We start from the raw sequence: 27,417 nt of genomic DNA on the forward strand, positions 1-27,417 counted from the left end.
GAGATAGGTGCAAAGTATAGCACCCAAAATGTGTGCAAAAGGATGGGGAGGCCTCCTATGTTCTCTTGAAGTGGCAGAAGCAGAGTACACCAACACTTCAAAAGATTGAGATTTTCATCCCTTACACAGGCAAACATCAACACAAAAGCTCGGGAAGTAATTTTCTTTATGGTTACATCATGTAACTATTATTAGCTACAAAATAAGTTTAATAATCATCTATATAAGTCCAGGAATATGTGGTGGTTATATATATAGCTATAGTTTCCAACATATAGTTGGAAATGTTTATTTAATGTGTTACCAAATACATTAAATACATAAATTCATTGCCAGTCCTGTACAAGTTACATCTATAAAGATTAAAAAAGAACCTTGTTTTTACAGAGTACAAGAATACATCAAATCCGTTGAGTGGCAGAAATAACAATAAGATAAGAAATTAACCTGCCCTATCATTAGGTATTTATTTTTATTTCTTCTCTGTAACTTTGATTGTAGTTTGATTCCATTTATCTAGATGTAAGTATAGGTGACTATTTGATGCTCAACATATTTATAATATAGATGAGGCAAACACTGACTATAGAAACTAAATTTTAGCCAAATTGTCGCTCAAAGCAAATAAAACATTCAGCATGCATTTATTTCATCTCTTGTATTTTGAGAGGGCCATTTTTCTTGTAGTGGCAAGTATGAGAAAGATACATGAAAGAAGATACATACCTGGAAACATTTACAATCCTTCAATGTAATCTCCTGCTGCTGCATGAAAACTTTTCAAAACATCTGGCAGTCCTTGGATGCCATTGATAGCTCCCGTTCGTGCCAGTGCCCGCAGAGACTGGCCTGTGGCTAAATGATGCTCTGGATGTCTGGAAAGCGTTTCCCCCTCAGCAGTTCCTTCATCTTGGGAAACAAATCAAAAACGCAGGGACTCATGTCAGGAGAATAAGGTGGGTGCTCCAACACCTCCCAACCCCATTGTTGCAGTACATTCTGCACCACTTGTACTGTATGACATCTTGCATTATTGTGGAGAATGATGGGTCCTGATTTCAGGAGATGTGGTCTTTTACGCCTAAAAGCAGGATGCAAATTGTCACAAAGGTAACTGACATTATAGTCTGCATTCACTGTAACACCTTGTCAAACACTATGTGCAAGGATAACCCCTTTATGGTCATATGCCACAATCATCACCACCTTCAAATTCACTGGTTCCTGTCTGACTTTTTTTGGACGTGGTGAAGCAGGATGATGCCACTCATTTGACTGCCTCTCCAATTTTGGCTCATACGATCTGGTCCATGTCTCGTTAGTGGCAATAATGCAAGCAAGAAATGCGTTACCTTCCAATTGCCAACTGTGATAATCGAATTTGTGAATTTGCCATGCATTCCTTCCATGTGAAACCTGAAATTTGATGAATATTCTTTACGCGTGAACATTGTTCAGGGTGGTATTATACACACACTTCACTTTAACGCCTTCTAACTACCACACAACAGTACTATTCAGCACCAAATACCTACACATGATCCGTAATACAAGACTAAATAAGACCCGATTGTCTTTTGTCACAGCAACAACTGACATGCGCATACCAACAGTGTTGCCACTACAAGAAAAATGGCCCTCGTATATTATTAGTACTATGTCTGCAGTTTTATAGATGTAATGTACTTGTACATGTACAATGTAACAATTCCAAACTTTTGTAAAAGTTGAATTGGTGCTAATAAAATCAATCAATCAATGATGCATGTGAATCTGAATTCTGAGAGAACCTCCTGGCAGAGTGTTGTTCATTCTACTGGGAGCAGGAAAAGACACATTGAGGGCCATCTACTGCCATTTCAAAAGCATGGGAATATCCTTGCCCTAGGCAACCACTGTGAAAAGCAGCAACATTAACAAATACTTTTGAAACTATTATCATTCCTGAGACAGGAATGAGAATAATTTCCAAGGGACTCCAGAAGGAGTGATTGCAATCTCAAGATAATTCTCGACCTGCTGTGCAAGGAGGGAAAGTGCATAGGTCTGAGACTTCCCTGAACAAGACAGGCCATAAAATCATCAGCGGCATCTCCTGCAAATGCATCTGTTTCTGCATTGAACGAGTAAGTTCCATTAAAATTAGTAGAAAGACAGGTCTTGCTTGAGATTCATGGCAGGCAAAATTCAAGAGCAGTGTTTCAAACTGTAAGCAAACTTTACTGAAGACCTATTTTGCCTCATTTGTCATCAAAGTAAAATTTCCCGTAAGATACTGAAAGAAAAAAATCCAGAGCTACGTCTCCCTTAACAACGTCCCTGCATATCCATATTTGATTGAAATGGGTGTTTCCACATTATGGATCATGAGAAACATGTTGAATTTACCCACACCAAAAACTATTTATTTGTTGGAGGGTTGGTATGTCTTATGTTTCCTCACTTTGATCCAATTTTAAAGAAAAAGTCAGACAGAAATTGGGAAATTCTGTCAATGTCTACTGAAAAAAAGCAACAAGCTATGTCCTTACAAAATTCCTAGATATGCCACTGCATTAGGGAGGGGTGGAGATATCAGACAATAGCAGATTCATGTACTCGACACTGGTTGCATTTGCTCTTAGCTAATTCATGACCGACTGCTAGTTTTGGTCAAGCATGTTGAGGCCGATTCGGTGTTACAGTTTGACTCCAGGCTTAGGTTGTCTCTTTGAAAGTGGCCTTTCATCAATTTCGTCTAATCATCACTCACCTTCATTGCAAATAGCCAAAGTAGCTATGGCCAGGATTGGACTCAAACCTGGAACTGGAATCTTTGGTGATGAGATCATGAGTCAACCCACTCAGCCGCTGGAGCAACTTCAACATAACAGATCAAACTTAATCTAAATGAAACAATAAGTATTTAATAAAATACCAAATGCAGTTTACTTACGTTATGTGAGTATGTTCCATTTACAAAACAATGTTTCGGGAGTCGACTGCTCCCTTCTTCAGGTTACTTCGTTGGCTCGAATTATTGCTTCTTTCTGCGTCAAATTAGTGTAGAACATGAACTTAATCTAAATGGTTAATCATATTGTGGATGGACTATATTATAAGCAAAAAAAAAAAAAAAAGGGCATCTTACTATCATGCGAGATACTAGAGTTCAATCCCTGGTGGGGGAGAACCGCGATTTTTTTCCACCTGTTCAAGTGGCTCTGGTGCCCACCCAGCATCATACAAATTGGGTACCTGGAGGAGACTCTGTGGGGTAAAGGCAGCCAGGAGCATGGTGCTGATCACATCACCACCACCTTCAGCCATGATCAAGAAAGTGTGGGGCTCTAACTCCACATCGCCTGTATGCCTTCATGGTGTGGTGCAAAACATAGGGGAGCACTTTACTTTTTTTTGCAGGTTCTAAATTAAATGTGCATCAGGTGTGTATGTGTGTAATGTTTTATTTTTATATCATACTAATTGTATGAAAAATGTAGGGAATAAGATTTCAAATCAATCACAAAATATATTTTGAATTACATCCTCTCTAACATTGCTTTTCTATCATTACAGAGAGGAGAATCGTGCACTTTTCAGTATCAGTGAGAAGTAGGTCGTGAAGAATCAAACTACAGCATGGAGTGGAATTCTAAGGGAACAACAGAGAAAGCACAAAATAAATCTGCAAGACATAGAAAAAAACAATATTATAACCTGGATTCTGAACAAACTGAAGAAAGTTCATCAGTAACTACACACTGGGATAGATCCACAAGAAGAAGTAAATATATGCAGACTGAATGTTATAACTATACCCAAGGTAAAAAGATCCGCAAGTTTGGATTCAATGATCTGAAACAAATATCGCAAATGGATGCACAAGATATAATTTTCATATTAACCACTAACAGTGGTAAATATCAGGATTTGTTAGAAAAAAAATTAAATTCAGATTGGATAATTTGCATAATGAGAATTTTGGCTGAAGTGTGTGGAGCAGACTTTGATGAAAGTGTATCTGATATTCTCATAAATGCATGTCGCACCACATTCATAAATCAAGTCGAAGTATGTGTTGCGGCTTGGTCAGTTGAGGAAACTGAAGACAAAGAAAGGAATTTTGCAGAATTCCTCAATGATACAATTACGTTTTGTAAAACTGTCATTGAGCATTATCCTACTAAAATACATGCTGTGTTGAAAGATATCTATTATATTAGTACAGTAGCAATGAAGCAAAACTTCCAGAATAATTTTCATGATGATTATCAGCAAGCAGGAAATTCATGGAAGAACACAGGACGTAGAAGAAGGAGACGGCATAACAAGAAGGGAAATTACAAACCTGAGTTACCTCCAAATGACTTCAGAGAAATCCAAATATTTCCTACATATGAGGAAATTTTGGAAGAGAAATCTGCATTTGTACGACCGAATGTTGTCAGAGGTTCATATGAAGATGTCCAGCACTACTTGGATGTTCACTTCCGTCTGCTAAGGGAAGATTTTATTCAACCTTTGAGAGCAGGAATACAAGCATTCACAGAAAATGGATTTCAAAGTGAAACAGAGGACAGAAATACAAGTACTGTGAAGATTTTCAAAGGTGTGAAATTTCTTCACCCAAGAGCATTATATTTCAGGGTTGCTTACACAGTCGCATTTGATCCTACAAGAAAAACAAAGGATGTGCAATGGGAAACTACAAAGAGACTCATCAGCGGGAGTTTGGTAGTATTTACATGTGATAATTTCAATAGCATTCTCTTGGGCACAGTTGTTGAGAGAAACCTGATTGATATCTACAAAGGCATAATTATAGTTGAATTACATGACGCATTTGACTTGAAAGTACTCAACAGTGATTTCATAATGGTGGAGACTACTGTACACTTTGAATCGTACAGGCACGTGTTAGTTGAACTACAGAAAATAGATTCTAACAATTTCCCAATGGAGCGCTACATAATTAAAATGCAACATGACATATTGCCTCCCAAATATTTGCTGCAGAAATCATCCCCAGTTTACAAAATTCATGATTTTAATGTTAGAGTTTTAGACATTCCCAGCTGGCCTAGTGCGGAAAAGCTTGAAATAGATGACTCTCAATGTAAAGCTCTGCAAAGTGCGCTGACAAAAGAGTTTGTAGTCATCCAAGGGCCTCCAGGTACTGGAAAGACATTTCTAGCATTGAAGGTGACAGAGGCTTTGTTGGCAAATGTGTCAGAGTTTCCAATTCTGGTTATTTGTTACACAAACCATGCACTTGATCAGTTCCTCGAAGGCTTGCTTCGGTACACCAAAAACTTGATTCGTGTGGGTGGACAATCTCAATGCGTTGCTCTGGAAGACTACAACTTGCAGCAAAAGAGAAAGGAATTTCGTGATTCAAACAGGTTGATGAATGCTAGGGGGAGGAAAGCTTATTCAAAATTGCCTAAGCATGTTGAAAACCTGAAAGACACTCAGATGAATTTAAAAGCAATCGAAGGTAACCATGGAATTGTGTCTTTGAGAATGCTGCACAAGTATGGAGTAATCAGTGATAGGCATTATGACTTCTTTACAGGATGCAACATAACTGTCGCTGATTGGCTGTATAATGAAGACGAGTATATGTCACGTGTAAAGAAAGGCAATAGGTTTTATGAAGATGAGTTGCCTTCTTTGTATTTTGATAAAACATTTGATAGCTTAGCAAAGGAAATATATACACTGGAAAGGCAATTAGCACAATCAAAGAAGAAAAGTCATTTGAATGAGAAGCAGAGAGAACTCAATGCTCTACGTCAGAAAATGGAATACTTTAGAAGGAAGTTATTTGATAACACTGATGTTGACAAAAACCCAGTTGCAACACATGTAGACAGAGACTTGCAAGAGTGGAATATTTCATATCCTGAAAAATGGGAGCTCTACAGATATTGGGTGTCTCTTTTAAAGAAGAAATTGGTAGATGAACTGAACAACTTGCAAAGCAACTACAAACCAAAATGGAAGAATTATAATGATCAGCAACAAAGAGAAGATATTAACATCATGAAAAGTTGTGAAATTATTGGAATGACCACAACAAGAGCAGCTCGAGATCAACAATTGTTGCAGGAGATAAAGCCAAAAATTGGTAAGTATTGATAATCATTTCCTAATTATAATTGACGATATAATTTTTTAAAAAGTCAATATGATATCACTGGTTCACCAATATTCAAATTATAAGAATAAATTGTTTCAGGATTTTGGTAAGATAGATTTTCAAATTATGTACATTAAAAAACTGAACTCTGTGTCCAGGCACGTATCTAGAAATGTATTCTGGGGGGGTCTGAACCAAGTGTCTGTCTAATAACATAAACAATTAAATTATAATGATTATATTATAATTATGCCAAATTAAATTAAAATATGTAAATTAATATTTTATTGTTATTACACGAGTAGATAAAGGGATGGATAACAGCACATATTCACTATCTAGCTTACTTGTAGTTAAGATCACCAAAATTTGTATCAAGATAACTACTCTGGCAAGGAAAGTAATGTCAAGTAGATAAATAAAGAATTGAATTTATTGAATAACAAAAAAAGACTGTTAGATCCAGTTGACAAAAATTAAAGTTCTTGATTAATATTTTATGCATGTTATCATTAATAGTTTGCATAAATCTTCTTTGACATTGTCCTTCAAGGCCATATTATCCCAATATAATATTTGGCTTCCAGTAATTACGATGGAAATAAATAACCATCAATCATACAACAAATGCTGAAGACTTATATTTTCATTATTTAATTTTAGTACTTGATAAGTCTTAATTTTCTTCGGATAAATTTACAAATCTAATATAACAGAGCAAATAAGTGGTTTTTTTAAAGACTGGCTAGAACTGTTTTTACTACTCTGCATGCCATTAAATTAATGAGTTCATTCAGCATTTAGATCCCCAAATAATGGCCTTGGATTTAAAGGGTCTATATCCATCTCCGATATTCTCATAAACCTGGGTCAAATTTTCCAGTCATTTCTACCAAACCAAGAAAATTGCCATTGCTGGGGGTACACGGGAGAATAATCTTCCTTTCCGACAAGACAGTATATACCCACCCACCAGTGGCGTATGCTGAGACTAAGATCAGGGCTATCTCCAAACAGTGGCGTACGCAAGGGGGGGTTACCGGGTTTAACCCCCCCTTGAACTTTTGAAATATTATGGAAAATGCTGTAGAAAAAAATTAAAAATGGCTAATTTTTCACAGTCAAAGATCTGCGACAGTAATAATAATAATAATAATAATAATAATTTGAATTATTATTCCCATGCAGCATGAAGAAAAACACAACATTCCAAACACAATCTAAGCGGCCGCAAAGTTCAATTTTGCAATTTTTTTTGCAAAGAGTCGCGCAGCGACTCTTGCGAGAATTGTGAAAATTCCTTGCTTCGTCCTTATTGCAAACGTTCTTCCCGGTACTGATTTCACATCCCCTTGTGAACTCTCAAGTGATGCTGAGTCTACATCCACATCAATAAATAATGTTGAAGAAGTCCTTGGTGAATCACCTAGAAGTGATAAATGTGTTGGAATGTCTATAAACTTACTTTTCAACGAAAACATAGACTCAGTGGAATTTAGCAACATGTATTCTCACGCTTCATCATCATCCTGGGTGAGTTCCATAGGTAAAGTTAATGTAAATTCCCCCGTGCATGTAGCACCGTGCCATGAAGTCGCACATAGTGGTGTGGTGGGCCCCAAAGATTCTCGATCTCGAACTATTTTGCAGGTGATGTGATCAGCACCATGCTGCGGGAGCCTTCATCCCCCAAGGTTGCTCTCAGGTACCCATTGCTATGAGGCTGGGTGCGGAGACAAGGCTGGATAAATTCCAACCAATTCCGGGAATCGAACCCGGATATCCCACGAAGTTGTCAGACTAGACCAGCGCGGCTCCTTGAATGAGTTTCATATTTCGATTATTTCAATAAATTTAATATATTTGCTTGTTTTTATGGATTTTCTTCACACTTAAAATGTCTCTCTTATCATATACAAATAACCGTTGACTAGACATTTATTTTGAAACAAAAGAAATGTAATTTTGTTCTATTTCTTTCATAAATAGCAGCTGCATTAGTAGTACTTATTAGTAGTAATTAAACTAATTAATTACTTAATTATAATAATTATTAATTAATTTATTATTATTATTAATTAATTAAAGTATAATAAAACAATGGTAATGTGAATTTGTAGAAAGTTTTCGAAATAACACCCCCCTTGATGAAATCCTGCGTACGCTACTGTCTCCAAATATAGTAGTGTTTGAATTTTAAATGAAAATGTGTCTGGCAAAAAAGGGGGAGGAGCTCTTCCTTATTCATTTTGGATTTTTTTGTTTACATCGAAATCTTGCCATTAAAAACAACAATAGTAGGCAATGGACATAAACTATTTCATGCTTATTTATAAAGAGGAGCGGTCTATAACATGCAATATGTAGGACCTACATGCGAGTATGAAAAATAATTAACTTCTTACCTTACTTGAAGGTAAACTCCATTCTTCTCTCCTTTTCCGTGAATTTTTTTGTCACTTTATTGAAGAATGTGTCCTCACATGAATTTCTGATGTTGATTAGAACCCCTTTCTCAATAGACATTATAACTAAATTACTAAGCCGCGCTTGTCCCTGTGTTGCTCTGAGATAAGTTTTAATTCTCCTTAGAGAAGAAAAACTCCTTTCGACGGTTGCTGTTGTCGATGGAAATGTCAATATTAGTTCTGCTAGTTTATACACTTCACTAAACACTATGTCGAAATTATTGAGCTTCATATAATTTGTAATTTCATTCACTGATTTATTCTTGTACTCATCCAGAGAATAAAGCACACTTAGTTCATTTTTGAGGCGGACTCTATCAAAATCTGAGGCATACTGTTCACTCAGTTCTGCCAAAAGAGTTTGAGGAAACATTTCACGAAATGTATGAAATTTGTCTGAATCTAACAGAGACACAAATTTTAGATCGTTTTGAGATTCAAATCCGAATTTTATCTGATACATCATTGTATCCAGAATTTCGTTGAAAATTCGCTGGTATTTGGAGCGGTCATCATTGCCCTGTCTTCTTGGCCTTCGTTCATATTCACTATCTTCATCTTCAGCATTACTTGCGGCCTCCGCCCATGCATGATCAAACCCTTCGTCCCTAATTTTCTGCAACGTGTCATAGAATTCATTGACTTTGTTCGTGCAGTAAGAAATGTCCATGCATTTACTTTGCAATATGTCAAACAGAACATTGGAAAATGCAAATATTTTGCTGAATACAATAAGAAATCTAGTGTCAAACTTGCACAGAAAACAAACAAAGCCTAGTGCAATATTCACCTCGTCACTTGTCCAGTCACCATCTTCATCTACCACTGCTGAAAAGAACTTGATAAGGTACCCTCTATATTCCTTTACAGTATTTACAAGCCTTGATGAGAAATTCCACCTCGTTGGTGCCACTCCCGGCAGTTTCTTTTCCATGAAGTTTTTTAGAGCCGTTGTGCGGACCGTAGAGTGTGAAAAAAGGTAGGAATTCCTGACAAAGAGGTGAAGAATCGTCTACATTCTGATATATTGTTCGTAGACTTTGACAAGACCAAATTTAGCCTGTGTCTGTAGCAATGAATGAACATTGCCGAGGGATACTTATTCTTTGCCAAGGCCTGAAGTCCAGACACATGACCGGCCATAACAGCTGCTCCATCGAATGTTTGCGCCACAAGTTTCTTCGAACAATTCAAATCATCTACAACCTTGGTGACATGTTGGATCAATCCTTGTGCTGTTCGGTCTGAACTGACGTCAGTGAAAGTTCTATGTACATGCCTTTAATTGTTGAATCCCCAGACTCATTGTGGCCCCTAAATGCACATTCTTGCTTCCCCAGAAATGCTATTGCATCAATTAATCTTCTTATAATAATTCTGTTTTCCTTCACTTTTTCATTATGCAAACAGTCGGCAATCTTCTTTTGCAAATTCAAGGAATGGTCAATTCTTTGAGAACCGAATGTCTGTAAGTTACTGAACGCACGTATATGACTAAGTGATTTTTGGTGTTTATCGCAAGCAGTTACCAAATAGTTTAAATTACTAAATCCTGTTGTATTCCAAGGACTTTTGTCGGTAGAAAAAAGCAAACATGCCCAGCAATACAACTTATTAAGTGCACTCGACCCAGTCAACCAAAGATATTTTTGGTAGCTGGTCTCGTGAAAACGCCTTATATATATCTTATTTTTGTCTTTCTGCACGACTGTAAGGTCCGGAAGAGGTGGGAGAGGCCTACCTGTCTCTATTATTTGTATCCTATCCTCGTAAGGAAGCCGTGAGAATGGCGTCTTGGAGACAAGTTCGGTGATTAAATCCATTTTCACACGCACACGGAACAAGAACACAGAACAACACAACACATGTCAAAAACACAGCACAACAAAAGGGCCTCGGTCACTGAAATTTCTTTAAAAAATGGATTCCCATCCATGAACACGCTACGCGGGCGACACAAAGAACTCGGATCTCGGACACAACAAGTTTGACCATATATCCCTTCCTTTTGCGGAAACTACCACCGACCCGCGTGGTTGAAAACACGTGCGGTGAATGGTTGCTATGACAACATGGTTTGTTTATGTTGCCAAACCTATTTCAGTGGGATGACTCGGGCCGACCCCCACCGCCAGGGCGAAGGTTTTGACATTTTGACAGCGGGGGAGGGGGGTTGCTTGAAACAGAAGTAAACAGGATGGCAACATGGCTGACGTCATCAGAATGTCCCATATAGCTGCGACCACAGTCGAATTTCAAGGAAAAGCAGAGTGCCAACTTCAGGGAAAATCACTAAATTTGGCGGATTTATAATGCTTGTATGTGACGAAATTCATGGAACTGGAAGAGAGACGGGCAATGCTCGAAGGGATGGAGGGGGGGAGGTGATGTAATTTTCATGAGGCATCCCCTAGCTTGAATAATTTGCATTGGCACCCCCGCCTATAATTTTTTTTCCAGCGATCTAGCGAATTTCGTATTTCCATTGTTGGCAACACTACAACATCGCCAGGATGCAGCGAAGTCTTCACTCTCCAGCGCTTGGGGTTGGAAGCCAGCACCAGGGACCACCAAGGTCGTCCCTGCCAGCACAAATATGTCATGGGTTGAAAGGACCGCCTGCTGGTTCAAAGACTTTATCCTCAGACGAAGAAGCCTGGCGATAAATAAAGACGACCTTACACTAGCGCTTTTCCCTTGGTCGTTACTTGAGAGTGAAGCATCAGTCACATTTGCTAGTCGATTATTTCCTGTATTTTAATATGGGCTTCGGCGATAGCCTAGGTAGCCTAGAATATACGCGCCTGCCACCCACCCACCCACACACATGCATATAGGCCTATATGGTAGATATATAAATATGTTGTTAATTTTTAAAGGTTTGATTTAAGTTTTCCCCCTCCCCTCCCTTCCCTTCAACCTAGCTATGTCCTTGGCATTATTGTAAGTTGTTTGTGTCATACCCTTGTTTTATACTTTTTTCTCATTCTTATCCCTAATCCTTCTCCATAGTTGAAATAAATATTCTGACTTTCACTGTATTTGATTCATATTTTACAGTTATTGTTGAGGAAGCAGCCGAAGTTCTTGAGTCTCATATTGTAGCATCACTGACTCAGCACTGTGAGCACTTAATATTGATAGGTAAGTTGAATGTTAATTTAAATTTTATTCTTAACAGACATTTTGGAAGCTAAAATTACAAAATAATATTGAACATGGTTTTCACTTGTGGAATGGTAAATATTGTACTGATAGATAATGGAAACCATAATTAAAATTCCGTATCATGCCGCAGGTGTGAGTCGAACCCAGACCCCGGCATCAAAAATTAATAAGCTAATTACTTCATAAAAAGGGCCCGGTTACGAAAGAAGCTGGAAAGAGCTTCTTTCAAACACATAACATCGGCAACCTTCAGCGGATCTTGAAAAATCCGCTGATGCAAATTCTACCAGAACTCGTAGGGGAAATAAGTAAACACAAGCTTTACCGTAAAAACTCTGTTATTGAGAGACGCACTCGACACAACTAATTTAGTGATCAAAAGTTTAAATTCCGAATAAATAGTCCATGAGAAAAGCTCATTCTTAGTTTCCTTTAGATTTTCAGCAAATACAGTAATTGCTAGTGAGCTCAGTCTCACTGAATTGCTATCTATTTTACATCGAATTAAGTCTTAATAACTGAGCTCCTTTGGGATTATAGTTTAAAAGTTGGGATTACATTAGGGCAGTTTTGGGAGAAACAGAGTTATGCTCCCTAGTTGCATTTTATTACAGGCTAGGACCCTGTCGAAGTCAGGACCTCCAAGAACAAGATCTTCCAACAGGGCTACAGGTAACGGACATCTCCTATGTCTTTCCTTACCCTGCCTGTTCAGTCAAGTGGAAGTTTTTAAAGTAAATGTGTGTGTGTTCTTATTTCACGGGGCAAGCCCCCTTGCTTGTTTGAGTGTTGACGTTATTCTTCAGAGCTGTAACCCCCCCCCCCCTCACTGCCTATAAACTTCGAATACCAGGCTCTCACATAACCTATCTACGATCCCCTAAGTCTTAGACTTTAGACGATTCTTAGAGTTTGCTTTTAAGTCCAGTTTGTACACAGAAAGGCTAATCGGGACCAAACCTATAGTTTAAAGTAGGATCCGAACCACTTTGTGCCTCTTCCGGGTATTGAACCTGAAAATCAAGATAGTGTCTTGAACCATGCTCTTTACTTCTCAACCTGAATTTCTCTTAATTTGCTGAGTATAGAGTTGTTTGTTTTAAGTTCACTTTGTGCACAAATATTCTAATCAGGACTGGACCTTCAGTTTAAAATAGGATTTGAACTACTTTGTGTCTCCACTGATATTGAACCCCTTGATTACAATGAGACGATGTTAGTACTATGACATTGGGGAGGCCCATTTCTCTTCTTTGTATGTCTTGCAATATGTGAAAATGAATGTATAATGTAGCATCCCATTCATTCTTTGATAATATATCAACCAGTGGCAGTGCTCGAAGTGGAAACTGCCTTACATTAAGATTTGACACACACAGGAGATGTACTATGTAGAAATTTCAGCAAAAGATACAGGCTCTTCCAGGACTCGAATCTGGGTCTCTGGCATGCTGTGGCTGCTACCAACTGAGCTACTAAGCCAGCCGTGCCTTCACCTGATTCTTTGCTGTCTGCTTTACCTGTGTGGAACTGTCTCTGGATTTTGTACCAACGGCACAGTATGCCAGAGATTCAGGTTCGAGTCCTTGTCGGGCCTGCATTTTTTACTGAAATTTCTACATTGAAATTGCCTTTCTGGAGTTTTGAGCTAACTGGGGGATGCTTCTATGTTTTAACATGGGGACAGCTCAAATACTTTATGTAATTTTTCCCTTCTCCTCCTCCACTTTGAACAGAAATTTATTCATAATTTTCAATCTATGCACAGATATGTATAAATTTAATGTGAAAATGACCATAAATAAGGTAACACAAAAGTATTGGGGCATGCAATCTCAAAATAATGTGTTCTTTGCTTACATGTAGGAGATCACAAGCAACTTCGACCATCCCCAGCTGTCTATGAACTTGCAACAAGATTCCATCTAGACATTTCTCTGTTTGAGAGAATGGTGAAGAATGGCATGGATTGTAATCAGCTGCAATTTCAACATCGTATGCGACCAGATATCGCATCTCTCATTGTTCCTGCAATTTACCCATCACTGAAGAATCACCCAGATGTTCTTAAATATGAAGATGTGATTGGCATTGCAAAAAATTTGTATTTTGTCACTCACACATTCCCAGAAGAAGATGTAAGTACAAAGTTAGATTTTCCACATTCTTTTGACATTGTTTTGTAGTTGTTCTAATAATCTGAATATTATTTTACGCATGAAGAAACCTGGAAGTAGGTGTTCACAGTTCCCTTGTTGATTACATCAAGTCATATGACAACCTTTTGTATCACCTGGATTTTTATGACCTGCTGCTTTCATATAAATATCAAAATTCTGCTATGTGATGCCAATTTTCAATGAGTTTACTAGTGAGAATCAATTCTTTCGAAACCTTCACTGATTCCATATTTTAGAATATGACTTGCATGTAGTCACTGCACAGGAAACTGATTATCACTTAAGTTTAACACCCAGCGAGATGTGGGGAAATGCTGCAACAGAACTTCTGTCGTCTGCTTCTATTGAAATCAAATGGTGTAACGCCTGCCACAGGGAACACAGGAACCGAAGTACGGAATTTCTATGCTAGAAGTATGCAGGTTATCTTGAAGGTTATCGCCCACTGAGATGCATCTGTTGCATTCTGTTGCTGCATTTCTCCACATCTCGATTGGTGTTAAGCTTTAGACAGATACAAAGCCAAAACACACATGTTGAAGTTGTTAGCATTCTGTAGTGTTGATTCTACAAAGTAAAACAATTGAGGTACTCTTTCATATTCTACACACTTAAACCCCATCAGCAATTTTAAATTGTCTTGTATGAACAGTGAACACACATTTTCAGTATATGGTTATATTTTTGTTACAGGTTCCTAATTCAACAAGTTACCGAAACACACATGAAGCAGAGTTTCTGATTGCCTTATGCAAGCACCTTCTGCTACAAGGATACTCTCCATCACAAATCACCATTCTAGCTACATATTCAGGACAGGTGTCTTACTATAAAGAGGTATGTGTAGATTTTTTATCAATCTCTGAAGTAGTTTCAACTCTTCTTTTTGTATTTTTGTTATTTTGCATTGCTTTGCTGTCTCTTTCAGCTAATCACAAGAATGAGAATGAATTGAGTGGTGATTAGTTGAATGAACATGCAAAGATTTGAACCTGATACCTTTCAAGGGGAGAAGGTAAGATTGTGAATTGACCATTCAGTGTTCTTCACCCTTCACCTCCAATATTTTTTTTAAAAAAATGAATGCACAGGTATCTGCCAATCAAGGGCAGATTAAAGGGGGGCGACTGCCCCCTCTGAGGCCCTTGAGGGGCTATCGTGGACACCCTCCACGAAGAACCTATTTTAATTTTTCACATATTGATAAATAATTTACACAGTTGGAATGAAATATAACACACACAGATGAAAGACCCTTAAGAATGACAAAAGATTGGGGCGACAAAATATAGGATGCAATGAATGATAAGGGGTAGACGAGAGACGACAGGCGAACAAAGATAACAATTACGAAGGATGGGGCGATGAGAAACAGGGGGTTGAACAAAGATAAAAATTACGAGAGATAGGGGGCAAAGAAAGTTAAGAATGATGAAGGATAGAAAGTGAGGAATGATAAGGGGCCTATGAGAGACAGGGGGTGAACAAAGATAAGGATGGGTGCAATGAAAGATAGGGAGCCGATGAAAGATGGGAAGTGACTAGAGACAGGGGGTGAACAAAAGTAAGGATGACGATGGAAAGGGGGTGAGGGCGACGAAAGATAAGCCAGGGAGAGAGAGCAACTGACATATACCCCAGTGCCACTAGGGCGACTATGAAAAAAAAATTAGGCGAACTACAACTATCAATCTTAGCTTGCTGCAAGGCCAATTAAATTCTTGAGGGGTGATCATTCTTCTCCTGGGCCCCTCAATAGGGCTTGATTCATCTATTTTGTTATTGATAAATTTGCAAAGTTGAATTAAATATATCAAACATTGTGACATTTTATGACATTCCCAAGAGCTAAAAGTTAGCAACCATGGGAGGTGACACAACAGTGCATTTCTTGCCTGTTGGGACAAGACATAGGTTAAGCTGCTCCACTATTCTTGACAGTCACATCTATTGTAATCAAAAATCAATTTATTGTGATTTTTAATAAATTTATTACAGTCTTCATTTCATTGAAGTTAAACAACTTAGAATGATTGGTGAGCTCAGCAAATGTTGAAGTATTTTATACAGTGCTATAAAAACTGAAGGTGCAAGCGGTGCTTCAAGCTTCGGGGCTGAGGCCCCCATTTGGCTTTTTTCGTTATTATTTAGAATTTATTCATTACTATTTAGAATGAATATTCCTTTATTCATTTTGTTCTACAGTTAAATAAAGATTAAATTGGAGAAAACAATAATATATAACTTATTTATCACTTATTAAGTAACACGGGCTTGTACTAAACGTTCATGCAGCAGGGCACTGAAAGATAGAATAGAGACTTTGCGGGCCTTGAACAAAACAAAATCGTTTCTTTGTCTTGCGGTGCTCCTTGATTTATCAAAAGATGAAGTTCAAAAGTGTTCCAGCGATGTTAGTTCTAATCTCATACACCCAATGCATTCAGACACTATATACAAGGGTCGTTCAAGGTTGACCGGGATTTTCGTACGTAAAAAATCGATGAATAGCCGGATCATGATGAAACGTGCGGGTGACATAATGTATTCTTTCGCGAGTAACTAGCACCCGGCATGACATATTTCGCGTATGTGCAGCAGTTGCAGCGAACATGGCGGCAAGCAGTGTGTCTGTGGAGCAGCGGTGTGTAATCAAATTTCTCATGAAGCTGAGATTTTCAAACGATTGCAAGCACAGTATGGGGAACAAACGATGTCGCGGACAAGAGTGTACGAATGGTGTGAGCAGTTTCGCGAAGGACGGGAGCTGGTGACAAATGAAGCGCATGGACACATTCGCCCGACTGCAGTCACACCAGTGAATATCGCACGTGTTGAGCAAATGATTCTTGAGAACCAGCGAGTAACAGTGCGGGATATTGCTGCCGAGGTGAATATCAGTGTCGGGAGTGTTGAGACAATCATTCACGACCACTTACGCTTCCGCAAAATCTGTGCAAGGTGGGTTCCCTGCCAGCTGACATTCGATCAGAAGTGGACACGCAGGACGGTCTGTGAACAGCTTCTGAATCGGTTTTGAGCAGAAGGTGATGAATTGTTGCAATCCATCATCACGTGTGATGAAACATGGTTGCACAATTCAACCCCAGAGACCCAAAGATGCAGCATGGAGTGGCAGCATAAAGGTTCCCCACCCCCCAAGAAAAGCAAAACGCAGCCGTCCGCTGGAAAGATAATGGCAAGTGTCTTCTGGGACATGAAGGGCATTATCCATGTGGATTTTCTGGACAAAGGGAGCACGATTAATGCCCAGTATTACTCCACATTGTTGAGTGGTGCTGTACGAAAGTCCATTCGCAAGAAAAGACCTGGGATGTTGTCTGGAAATGTCAGTCTTCTCCATGACAATGCCCGCCCTCACACGGCCAATGTGACAACAACAACTCTGGCCGACTGGGAAGTTCTGCCCCATCCCCCCTACAGTCCGGATTTAGCCCCCAGTGATTATCATTTTTTGCACCCCTTAAAGACCATCTGGGAGGGAAGAAATTCACGACAGACGAAGCACTGCGGAGCGATGTCCTCCAGTGGCTACGACAACAACCAAGTTCTTTCTACGCCAAAGGAATTCGGGAGCTGCCAGAACGATGGCAACGGTGCCTCGGCACGCACGGAGAATACTTTAAAAAACTGACATAGTTTGGTGTTTCTTCTGCTACCTATTTGCTCTGCAGAAATAAAAGTCCCGGTCAACCTTGAACGACCCTTGTATAATGGATGATATCACAAACAGTGGCGTGCCAAGGATTTTTCGAAAGTAGGTGTACGTTCTTTTTTATATATACTGGGACAGAGGGGTGTTATGACTCCCATCAACCCCCCTTTGGCACGCCTCTGATCACAAAACTAGAGACCATTTGCGTTGTTACTACTTTCATCCTGGAACACGACTATTACACTTCTTTCCGGATTTATTTACAGCTTGTTTGATTTTCCTCACTTTACTCATAACTGTGACCTCTGTAGAATGTGCACTTTCGAAACTTCACCCAATAAAATATTATCTATCGAATAGTGCTCCTTGTCAAAGATAAAAAAACATATCCGTTTTGAACAATGAGCACAGACAAATGGAACGGATAAACGTTGAATTTGCTGTGAAACACTTTGGTCATGCCGAAGCACTCAAGGGAATGTTTTAGTTTTTCAAATAAATATTTTATGCTGAATTTAATATTGTTATTTATTTATTGTATCTTGATTGTTCGATATGTGTTAAATTCACATTCATTACTTGTCTTGCTGTAAAATGCAAACAAACTTCTTTCAATAAACATCAGCCACGCGATGTGGATTTTCTGACTTAAAAACATTATAAGCATGCAATTCATAATTGTAACTGCTCTCATAGCACAAGAAATGCTATGGCTGGGTGGGGAGGAGGGCGTGCAAAAACATGACACATTGCTGGGCCTCCAACATTTAGTTACGACAGTGATTTTATGACACATATGGTTGGACCGTAATTTGTGAGGGAAGTGTGTTGGGTGCCAAAAGTTTGGATGGGAGGTGCCGTAATGGGTGTCCGCCCCCTCTGATAGAACGCCTTTAATCTGCCACTGCTGCCAGTATTTCCTGCAGTTTGGTAGTTTATCCTATTTTTTGTGCAACAGCCTCTGCGTCTACAACAACACACAACAATGATAGATATTATTCTATGATCACTTTGAATATATGATAAGTTTTATTTTCACTTTCCAAAAATGTTGTAAAACAGTGAAGTGAAGAGATAGATATAAAGGAAATAGAATATATAATTTTTTTGGGAATACAACTATTAGGTATTAGCTATTATGTAAATAAAAGCTAATATTTTTCCATTATAAATAAATACAAATGAAAAATTTTGTTTTTCATTGGACTGAAGACAAATACTCTATTGATATAATACAATATTTCTTTGAATCCAAGATGCAGTGGTGCCCATCCCCCCCAAAAGGTAGAAGATTCCTCCTCCCCCCTTATGCCCAATTATTTAATCAATTTTTTTGTTCATCCAAAATTTGTGGAACAATATATATAATTCAGATATATTTAAGCAATGTATGCGCAGTTGGTAACGTGTCTAACTACCATGCTAAAGGTCCCGGGTTCTATCCTGGGAACTTTTCTAACGTTGGAAGCTGCCCCGGCGCACACCCAGCATCAAATAACAGGTACCTGGGGAAACCCTGGGGGGTAAAGGCAGTCAGGGGCATGGTGCTGATCACATCACCCCACTCACGACCGGATCAAGAAAGTGTGGAGCGTTACCCCCGCACCCCCTATATGCCTTCATGGCATGGTGCTAAGCACAGGGGAACACTTTACCTTTTTTTATATATTGTATATTACTTTGAGTTTTAACATTGATTGAAATAACATTTTACATAAATGATGATAACTTCTTATGTTGCAAAGTTGTTGCAGCAAACGTATTAATAATTTCCTCATTTTGCACAACTGTTAAAATTGTTAGTGTGCTGAACCCCATTCTTAAATGTTTGTCTGCTTGATTAACCTTGTATTAATGCAAACAGCATGTCCTCCTCCCCTTCCAAACAGATTCTAAAGGCATAATTGCTGCAACAGTATTCACTAGCATCTCGTTAATCACAGACTGTCTTTGTCCAGGATGCGGAAGCAAAGCACCCTATTCACGCCCATCTTCGAACAACTTGTGCCATCGGTACCCTGTGGCTCTACTCAGTCTGTCTTGATCGGCATATGCCTGTTGAAACATTGCATATGTTTCCGCAGCACTTTTTCTTAAACGCCAACAATATTTTATGGCATGTCACTGTTCAACTTGAATACCCATTGCGAAAAGTAATGTTATACACAAGAACCTGGAGAGGTAAACGAAACACGTTCCACGTAAATCAACACAGCTGCTTACTAACGTGGTTTTACAACATGTGACAACTTGCTACAGAAACAGAATAAGTCATCCTACACGACGCGACTAGTACCGAAACCATAGGCACTGTTGCCAAGCTAGGAAAAAATCTGTCTCACCTTCTCTGCGACAGCCTTTGTACTATATAATATATATATATATAATGCAGCAACATAGAGGCAGCATTACAAATAAATAAATTGTACCATGCTCCTTTAGCTCCAAACAATTGTGTGCATACAATTAAGACAAAACTGTTTAACAGCAAGAACCTGAAGTTCTTAGCAGTTATAAATTCTCTCTTTGGTAATTTACAATGCATTACAGAAAACAATAAAATGTCGAGCGAAGCGAGCAAGAAAATTTTTAGATCTACATTTTTGCAAACTGAAAACAACATTAATTTAATACAGCACAAGAAATTTCGTGGAGTGCCATGGCATTCTCTTCTTAATTTTTTTTCATTTAGATTGTTCAGCACCCAGGGCCAACTCCTGCCGCCTCCTAACTACGGCCCTGAACTTAACAAAACTGTAGGAAAAGCAGACATTGCGAGCGAAGCGCTCAAAAAAATTTTACGGAATGAATGTATTTTCATTTGCATAAAATTTCATATCGAGGGGGCAATTGCCCCACTGTGTCCCCCAGCAGGTGCTCTTAGCCGTCTCGAAGAAATAATACAAGACGTGAAAACTAATTTCATCTTAAGAATCCCTTTGTCCTGATACTCTTAGATTCTACTAGTCTTGCTTTCTTTTACCTCAATGTTTGCCCCCATTGCCCCTTATGATTGCACCACTGTACCCACTTCCCCCATGGTTGCTTTGAACTTTAATCTGCTTGAAAATACTTAATCCTTTAATAAAGGCGACAAGATTCCTCTCCACTACATTTGTAGGTAAAAGTACAATAATGTGGAACGGTTGGAAGGGGGGGGGGGCGAGGATGGCCACACCAAATTGAATGTCAACCTAAAACTATATATTTTACACATATAATTTGATTTATATTTATGGAAAAATACTCTGCTTGTCCCTCCGTGAAAAAAATCTGTGGACACCTATGTTTAGGGGGGGGACAATTGCTCCCCCTTCCCCCCATGCACATGCTTATGGTGACACACATGAGGCACGTTAAAATTATATGACAATAATTTTAAAGCAAATATGATATAATATAAAGAAAACATTAAAAACAAAACTGTTGATGAGCAACAGAAAAATTTAATAAAAGCAATTTATGAGTGATCAGAGAAAAATAATAATGTTTTGTCAAAACTTGTTTCTTCTCTCTATTCGTAGATGAAGTTGACTTTTTTTTCATAGAATTGAGTATTCTTGTAATTCAAACATTCTCAATGCAATAATGACATAAAAATGGATGAGATTTTTCATAACGTCCGCTAGATTTGTAGAAGTTGTTAATGTGACAAAACCCAAACTGTTCCAAACTCCCTTCTCGGGAACAAACAAGGACAACAATATAATTTGCCACTTAAAGAATATCCAGTTAATCATTTTATAGAGTTTTAGTAACTCGTTTGAAAATGCCTTATGTATGATTTCATTTTGCTTTTTAATTCAGTTAGGATACGTAGGTGTTGGTTTATTGTATTTTCTGCAAATTTCAATGAATTAAAAGCTTTCGTCTTAAGCTGGTCGATCATTCAACACTCACAATATTCGCTTTCTTGTCCACCTGCTGCATGCGTTGAAACAATTGGTCTTGGGGCTGGTGGAACAGGTGGATGGGAGCTGTTCCCTTAGAAGCTATTTTGCAGTGTTTAGCCAAGGTAACTTAAAGCATTTAGCAGGCGCTTAGACTGTGAAGTTTTTTTCCAGTTCGTTATGAATGTCAAATGCGAGGTCATAATGAGATTAGGAAATTATAGGCTTACTACACTCAAAAGTATCACTATGACGCAATTAAGCTTCAACACACAGCAAGAACTTGAAGAAAAGTGAATCCGCTGTATTTATTGGAGGGAACAGCTAGGAAGTTCAGCTTCCGTGAGACCTTGGGGGTCGTTTACCTTTGTGCATGGTCAGAAATACTCAGCATCAAGCCATACAAACTGGAAAGATGATGCTGTCTAAGCGACGAGGGTACGAGGTGAAGGAAACAAATGTCCAGTCACGGTGAAAGATTTTCTTCAGCATTACTTTCGGAAACGTTGATTTCAGGAGAAAGAAGTGTTCTTATTGTGTTAATAGAGATAATTTAAATAGCCAAAAAGGGCGATAAATAGGAGGGAACAGCCTGTTTCCTCTGTTCGATGGTGGGACCGCCACTGTACCATGTACATTATTTAAATTTACTGTTAACAAAATTTTCTTATGGTAGTATTGTAAAGTGAGTTTTTACTAATGCTGATATTTTGGTAAAACATTTTATTATTGAAATTGGCAAATACTCCATTCTATATTACACAAATACCATGGTATGCTTATACATATATACTCAGATTAAGATGAACCTAAAGTTTGACATCCAAATCCACCCAAAAAAGGTGCACATTCAATGCAATACCATATGTTATAAATTTTAGATCATGATTATTGCTTACTCAACCCTGCATTGGTCATTTACAGTCTTTAATTCTGGGTATGTAGTTCTAACATCGTCATTTATCAATGATTGTTTTGTCAACACCCTCCCTCTGTCTGAGTTTCTAACCTTCCTCTTTTACACCCCAATTTTGTTTATGGTGTTAGTCAGATCTTCAAGCTGCTAAGGGGGTTCGTTGAAGCCCCTTGCTGCCAGAGTCCATGCATGACTGTAGGCATACCTAGTTTTTACTGAAAATCCAGTCTGCCATTCTGTGCCTGACTAACAAAGAGTGCATTTTATAGTTTTGTAAAATTTCAATTTTTATAGTTTTATAGAATCTCAATTGTTGCAAGAAAAATCAAATTGTAATAATGTAGGGTTTGACGTTTTAGACCTTTAATTGGACATATTTAAGAACCTGGTCTCTGGCAGCATGTGAGACCATCAACGTAATTTTCTTTTGCGTGACCCATGAGGGGTTAAAGCCTGTGTGTGGGAGTGCAATCAATTAACATAGTAACTTGGCATTATTTATACACCATATAAGTGAATATTAATCAGAAATAACCCATCACTAGTTGTAATTGCATTCCTTCTATATTATTGCAGTTGAAGAAGGATGATGCCACCCTTCAACAAGTGTGCATGACAACCGTAGACAACTACCAAGGTGAGCAGAATGACATTATCCTCTTGTCCTTGGTCCGAAGCAATAAAAGAGGAATTGTGGGTTTCCTCAAGACACAGAACAGGGTGTGTGTTGCCCTCTCTAGAGCTAAGAAGGGGCTGTATATAATCGGAAACATGGACATTCTCAGAAAAGGAAAGTCAATCTGGAACAAGATTTACAATACTCTGGAAGGAGAAGAAGCCATAGGAAGTAATTTACCTTTAAAGTGCCAGAATCATCCATCCGTACTGACCCATGTGGCCTCAGCTGAAGATTTTAAGGTCAAGTCTCCTAAAGGTAGTTGCATGATGGCTTGCAATATGAAGTTGCAATGTGGTCACAAGTGCAAGTGGATATGCCACTTAACAAACCGAGAACATGAAAATTATACATGCAGGGAAAGTTGTAAGAGAACGTGCAAACATAATCATGTGTGTAAGAAGCAATGCTGTGATGTATGTGGACCATGCATGTTCCAAGTTAGGACAATTCTCTCTTGCAAACATTATCAAACAATAGCATGTTCTTTAAGTTCTAAAACTAATCCAGCCACACTTGTCTGTCAGGAATCTTGTAATACTCCTTTACCATGTGGGCACAGCTGTGACAGACCTTGTCATATAATTAGTGACCCATTACTTCATTACATACACCAGTGCAACAAACCTTGCATGCGAAAAAGGGCTGGATGTAAAGGAAATCATCTGTGTACAAAAAGTTGCTGGGAAGATTGTGAAAGATGCTTGATAAGAGTAAAGAAGATACTACCATGTAGACACACATGCATAACATATTGTAGTTCAAATTCTGATGAGATTCGTTGTTCTGAAAAATGCAATAAGGTTTTACCTTGTGGTCATCCCTGTCCAGGAAGATGCGGTGTGAAATGTGGAACATGCACTGCAAACATTACAAAGCGCATTCCAGATTGCAACCACCTTGTGGAACTGAAGTGCAGTGAGATACCAAGTAAAGAACGTTGCAGAACAAAATGTGAAAAAGTCTTGCCATGTGGCCATAAGTGCATAACATATTGCAGTCAAAATTCTGATGGCATTCGTTGTTCTGAAAAATGCAACAAGGTTTTACCCTGTGGTCATCCTTGCCCAGGAAGATGCGGTGTGAAATGTGGAACATGCACTGTAAATGTTACAAAGCGCATTCCAGGCTGCAACCACCTTGTGGAACTGAAGTGCAGCGAGACACCAAGTAAAGAACGTTGCAGGACAAAATGTGAAAAAGTCTTGCCATGTGGCCATAAGTGCATAACATATTGCAGTCAAAATTCTGATGGCATTCTTTGTTTTGAAATAAGTAGTAGGATTTTAGCTTGTGGACATAAGAGCATAACATATTGTAGTCAAAATTTTGCTGATATTTACTGTTCTGAAAAAGTTCCAAAGCGAATTTTCGGTTGCAATCACACTGAGTATCTTGAGTGTGGTGAGATACCAATTCGAGAATGTTGCAGAAGGAGATGTGAAAGAGTATATGCATGTGGTCACAAGTGTTGTGGAGAGCATTTGTGTAAAGATTGTTTCAGAGATTGTGTAAAACCAGTGTTGCGTGTTCTCCCTTGTGGACATAAAGATATTATGCCATGTTGTATATCTCCTGAAATTTGGGATTGTACTGAATCCCATTCGTCTTGCACAGTTTTATAATTCAGTAGAGGAAAAACATGGTAATTACATTAATGATCTCTTGTGGGGAGGAAAGGTGATTGCACAGTGGTTTTTAATATTAAGTTACAGTGCTGCACACATGGATTTGGATATATATGGCACTTGCCAATTTGGGAATATGGCAATTATACATGTAGAGAAAATTTTACACTGTATGAACTTAAGAGTGTGAAAGGCAGTGCTATGTAAGACTATGATTTCAGTCTCTTTAAGAATTTTCTGTGGAAATTATTGAATGCTAATATGTTATTTCAACTCTAGTTATCCATTAAGAACAATGTAATATTCCTTTACCATGTGATCACATTTGTATTAATATAAATTGACATGGCTCTAACGATCCATTATACAACAATTTATCAAAATGCACCAAACTTTATATGCAAAAAAATGTTTGCTGTAAGAAAAAAACACTCGTGCATAGTATGTATGGCTAAGGGAACATATATTCTGCAATGTCGATGTAAGTGCATTGCTGTACAAATTGCAAAAAAATATTGTTTGGTCAGAAGGTTGTAGCAGGATTTTGCCCTGCCATGTTCAAAAAGTTCGGAAGATAATTCCTGATTGAAATAATTTGAATAGGTATCATGTTGTGAGGAACCAATTTGTTGCAAACATTGCAAAATATGTGAAAGAATGTTGCAGATGACCAGCCATGTACTTGTAAATGTTTAAGAATATATGTCCACACAGTTGTGAAATATATGTGAAGCAAATGTTCCCATGTGGTCATGAGTCATTCTTGTCTATTCTGCATAATCTTATCATTGAAGAAAAATTAAATTAGTCTGATAGTCGATCTATGATCAAGATTTGGAACATTGCTTTCTTAGTTTTTGTCTGTGATAACATCCCTGTATTAGATCAAAGTTCAGTGTAAGTCACTTATTATATTTATTATGTATAGCATTAGAAAGTAATTGATGTTGCATTCATCAGTTATTACCAATTTTAAATTAACCAAAAAACTAGATTGTTCTGTTATAACAATGCATATTATATTACGTGTTTGTCACTGTCTGGTACACAAAAGAATTTGATGAAATTTTGTATTGTTACTATATAACATTATAGCTTACAAGCTCTTTGATATTACTAGTATCTTGTAAGGGTGCAATTGTAGTTTTTACTTCAATAGTCTAAATTCTTCTCTTTGTCTGTATGACTGTTGCTATCCAGTATTATATACACTATGTTCCTATTGCCAGAACTGAATAATCAATCATTTAACAAAGCTTCTATCAAATTTATTTTGCATAATAACTTTCACTTCAATTGAAAGTTATCTTGCAGAAATTAATTTATTTTTGATCATTAATAATGAAGCTGATAATGTATACCATATTATATATATGTATATATACTTCTTCAGATTGTACTCTATAAATTTTGTTAGTTGTTGTCAAGAAATACATTACAGAAAAAACACTCTTGAGTTGTGACTTAATAATTTATCATAATAAAGATTGAAGTGAATAACAGTATGCAATGATAAATTATCTAAGTTATAAGTCTTTGGAAAGTTATTTTTTGAACTGTGTTGCAGTTTGGTGAAAAAAGGTAACTTATAGTTACTGAAAAGTAATTAATTTACAGTAATAATTTTTTAACAAGTAACTGTAAGTAACTAAAGTACTTACTTTTAGGGCCACAGTGCTCTTGTCTGTAGGGCATCTGACTGCCATGCAGGAGCCCCAGGTACAATTTTTTGCATGGGTGACCTAAAGTTGGAATTTTTCAGGCCTTGTTCCCTCATAAACCAGCTCTGGGGCTCACCCAGCCTCAAAACAATGGGATCCTGAGTGCAACTCTGGGAGATAAAAGCATGGTGCTGATCACTTCACCTACAAAATGACAGAGATTGAGAATATGTGGAGTCGTACCCCCACATCCCCTAAATATACCTTCCATGACACAGTGCTACAGTATGACCCCCCCAAAAAATGGGCCCCAACTTTCAATAGACTTCATGTCTTAAGTTTTTGTCGAAATTAAATGCAACTTCAGTTATAACTAGTTTATTGTGTTTAGAACATCAAATCAAACATGAAAATCTTTGGCCTTTTCTTCTTCATTCAAATTAAACATGAAAATCTTTGGCCTTTTCTTCTTCATTCTAGAGCAAGTGTTCGAGATGACCTCCATTTAGCTCTGTGCATTTCTTGAGGTGCAGCACAAAGTTGTCCAAGACATCCTTACAGACCGAGGAATGGTTCTTACCTTCTCCCTGATGGTTTCCTTGAGTTCAGTGATTGTCTTGGGTCTCCCTGTGTACACTCGGTCCTTGAGATAGCCCTTAAGAAAGAAATCTGGGGTGCTAAGGTCTGGTCTATGAGGTGCCCACTCAAAATCAGTCTTGAGACTGATCACACATCCTCCAAAGTTCTCTTTCAGCCAATCTCGGGACAGGTTTGAGGTGTGAGAGCTTGCTCCATCTTGCTGGAACCAGAACTTTCTCATAAGTGATGGATAGAGGGTCTATAGCTCACTTGAAGGTTTTGAGGACCTCAACATATCTTTCTTTGGTGCTGGCACTGTCGTGCCAGCTTCCTAGAAGAAGAATGGTCCGATGATGCCTCTGGCTGAGATTGCAGCCCATACTGTGCACTTAGGGGCTTGGTGGCTACTTCATTGGGTTTGGAGGTCCCCCATGGGGAACTTTATCTTACC

General features: G+C 38.2%; 1 protein-coding gene across 2 annotated transcripts in view; it reads left to right on the plus strand.

The window, feature by feature from the left end:
* Positions 1 to 3,557: 3,557 nt before the first annotated feature.
* Positions 3,558 to 27,417, plus strand: part of LOC145998418 (NFX1-type zinc finger-containing protein 1-like) — a 71,546-nt gene continuing 47,686 nt past the window's right edge. Inside the window, exons 1-5 of one of the 2 annotated variants that reach the window (XM_083134828.1) lie at positions 3,558 to 6,112; positions 11,653 to 11,736; positions 13,627 to 13,898; positions 14,634 to 14,777; positions 22,999 to 26,133. In XM_083134828.1, the coding sequence (XP_082990954.1) occupies positions 3,622 to 6,112; positions 11,653 to 11,736; positions 13,627 to 13,898; positions 14,634 to 14,777; positions 22,999 to 24,723 (4,716 nt within the window). In that variant the 5' untranslated portion in view covers positions 3,558 to 3,621 and the 3' untranslated portion in view covers positions 24,724 to 26,133. Of the gene's footprint in view, positions 6,113 to 11,652; positions 11,737 to 13,626; positions 13,899 to 14,633; positions 14,778 to 22,998; positions 26,134 to 27,417 lie in introns of those variants that run through there. The other variant, XM_083134829.1, reaches the window with a different exon arrangement.

The sequence above is a fragment of the Lepisma saccharinum genome, chromosome 1 (assembly GCF_977018435.1).
Source record: "Lepisma saccharinum chromosome 1, izLepSacc3.1, whole genome shotgun sequence".
NCBI classification, from domain to species: Eukaryota; Metazoa; Arthropoda; class Insecta; order Zygentoma; family Lepismatidae; genus Lepisma; species Lepisma saccharinum.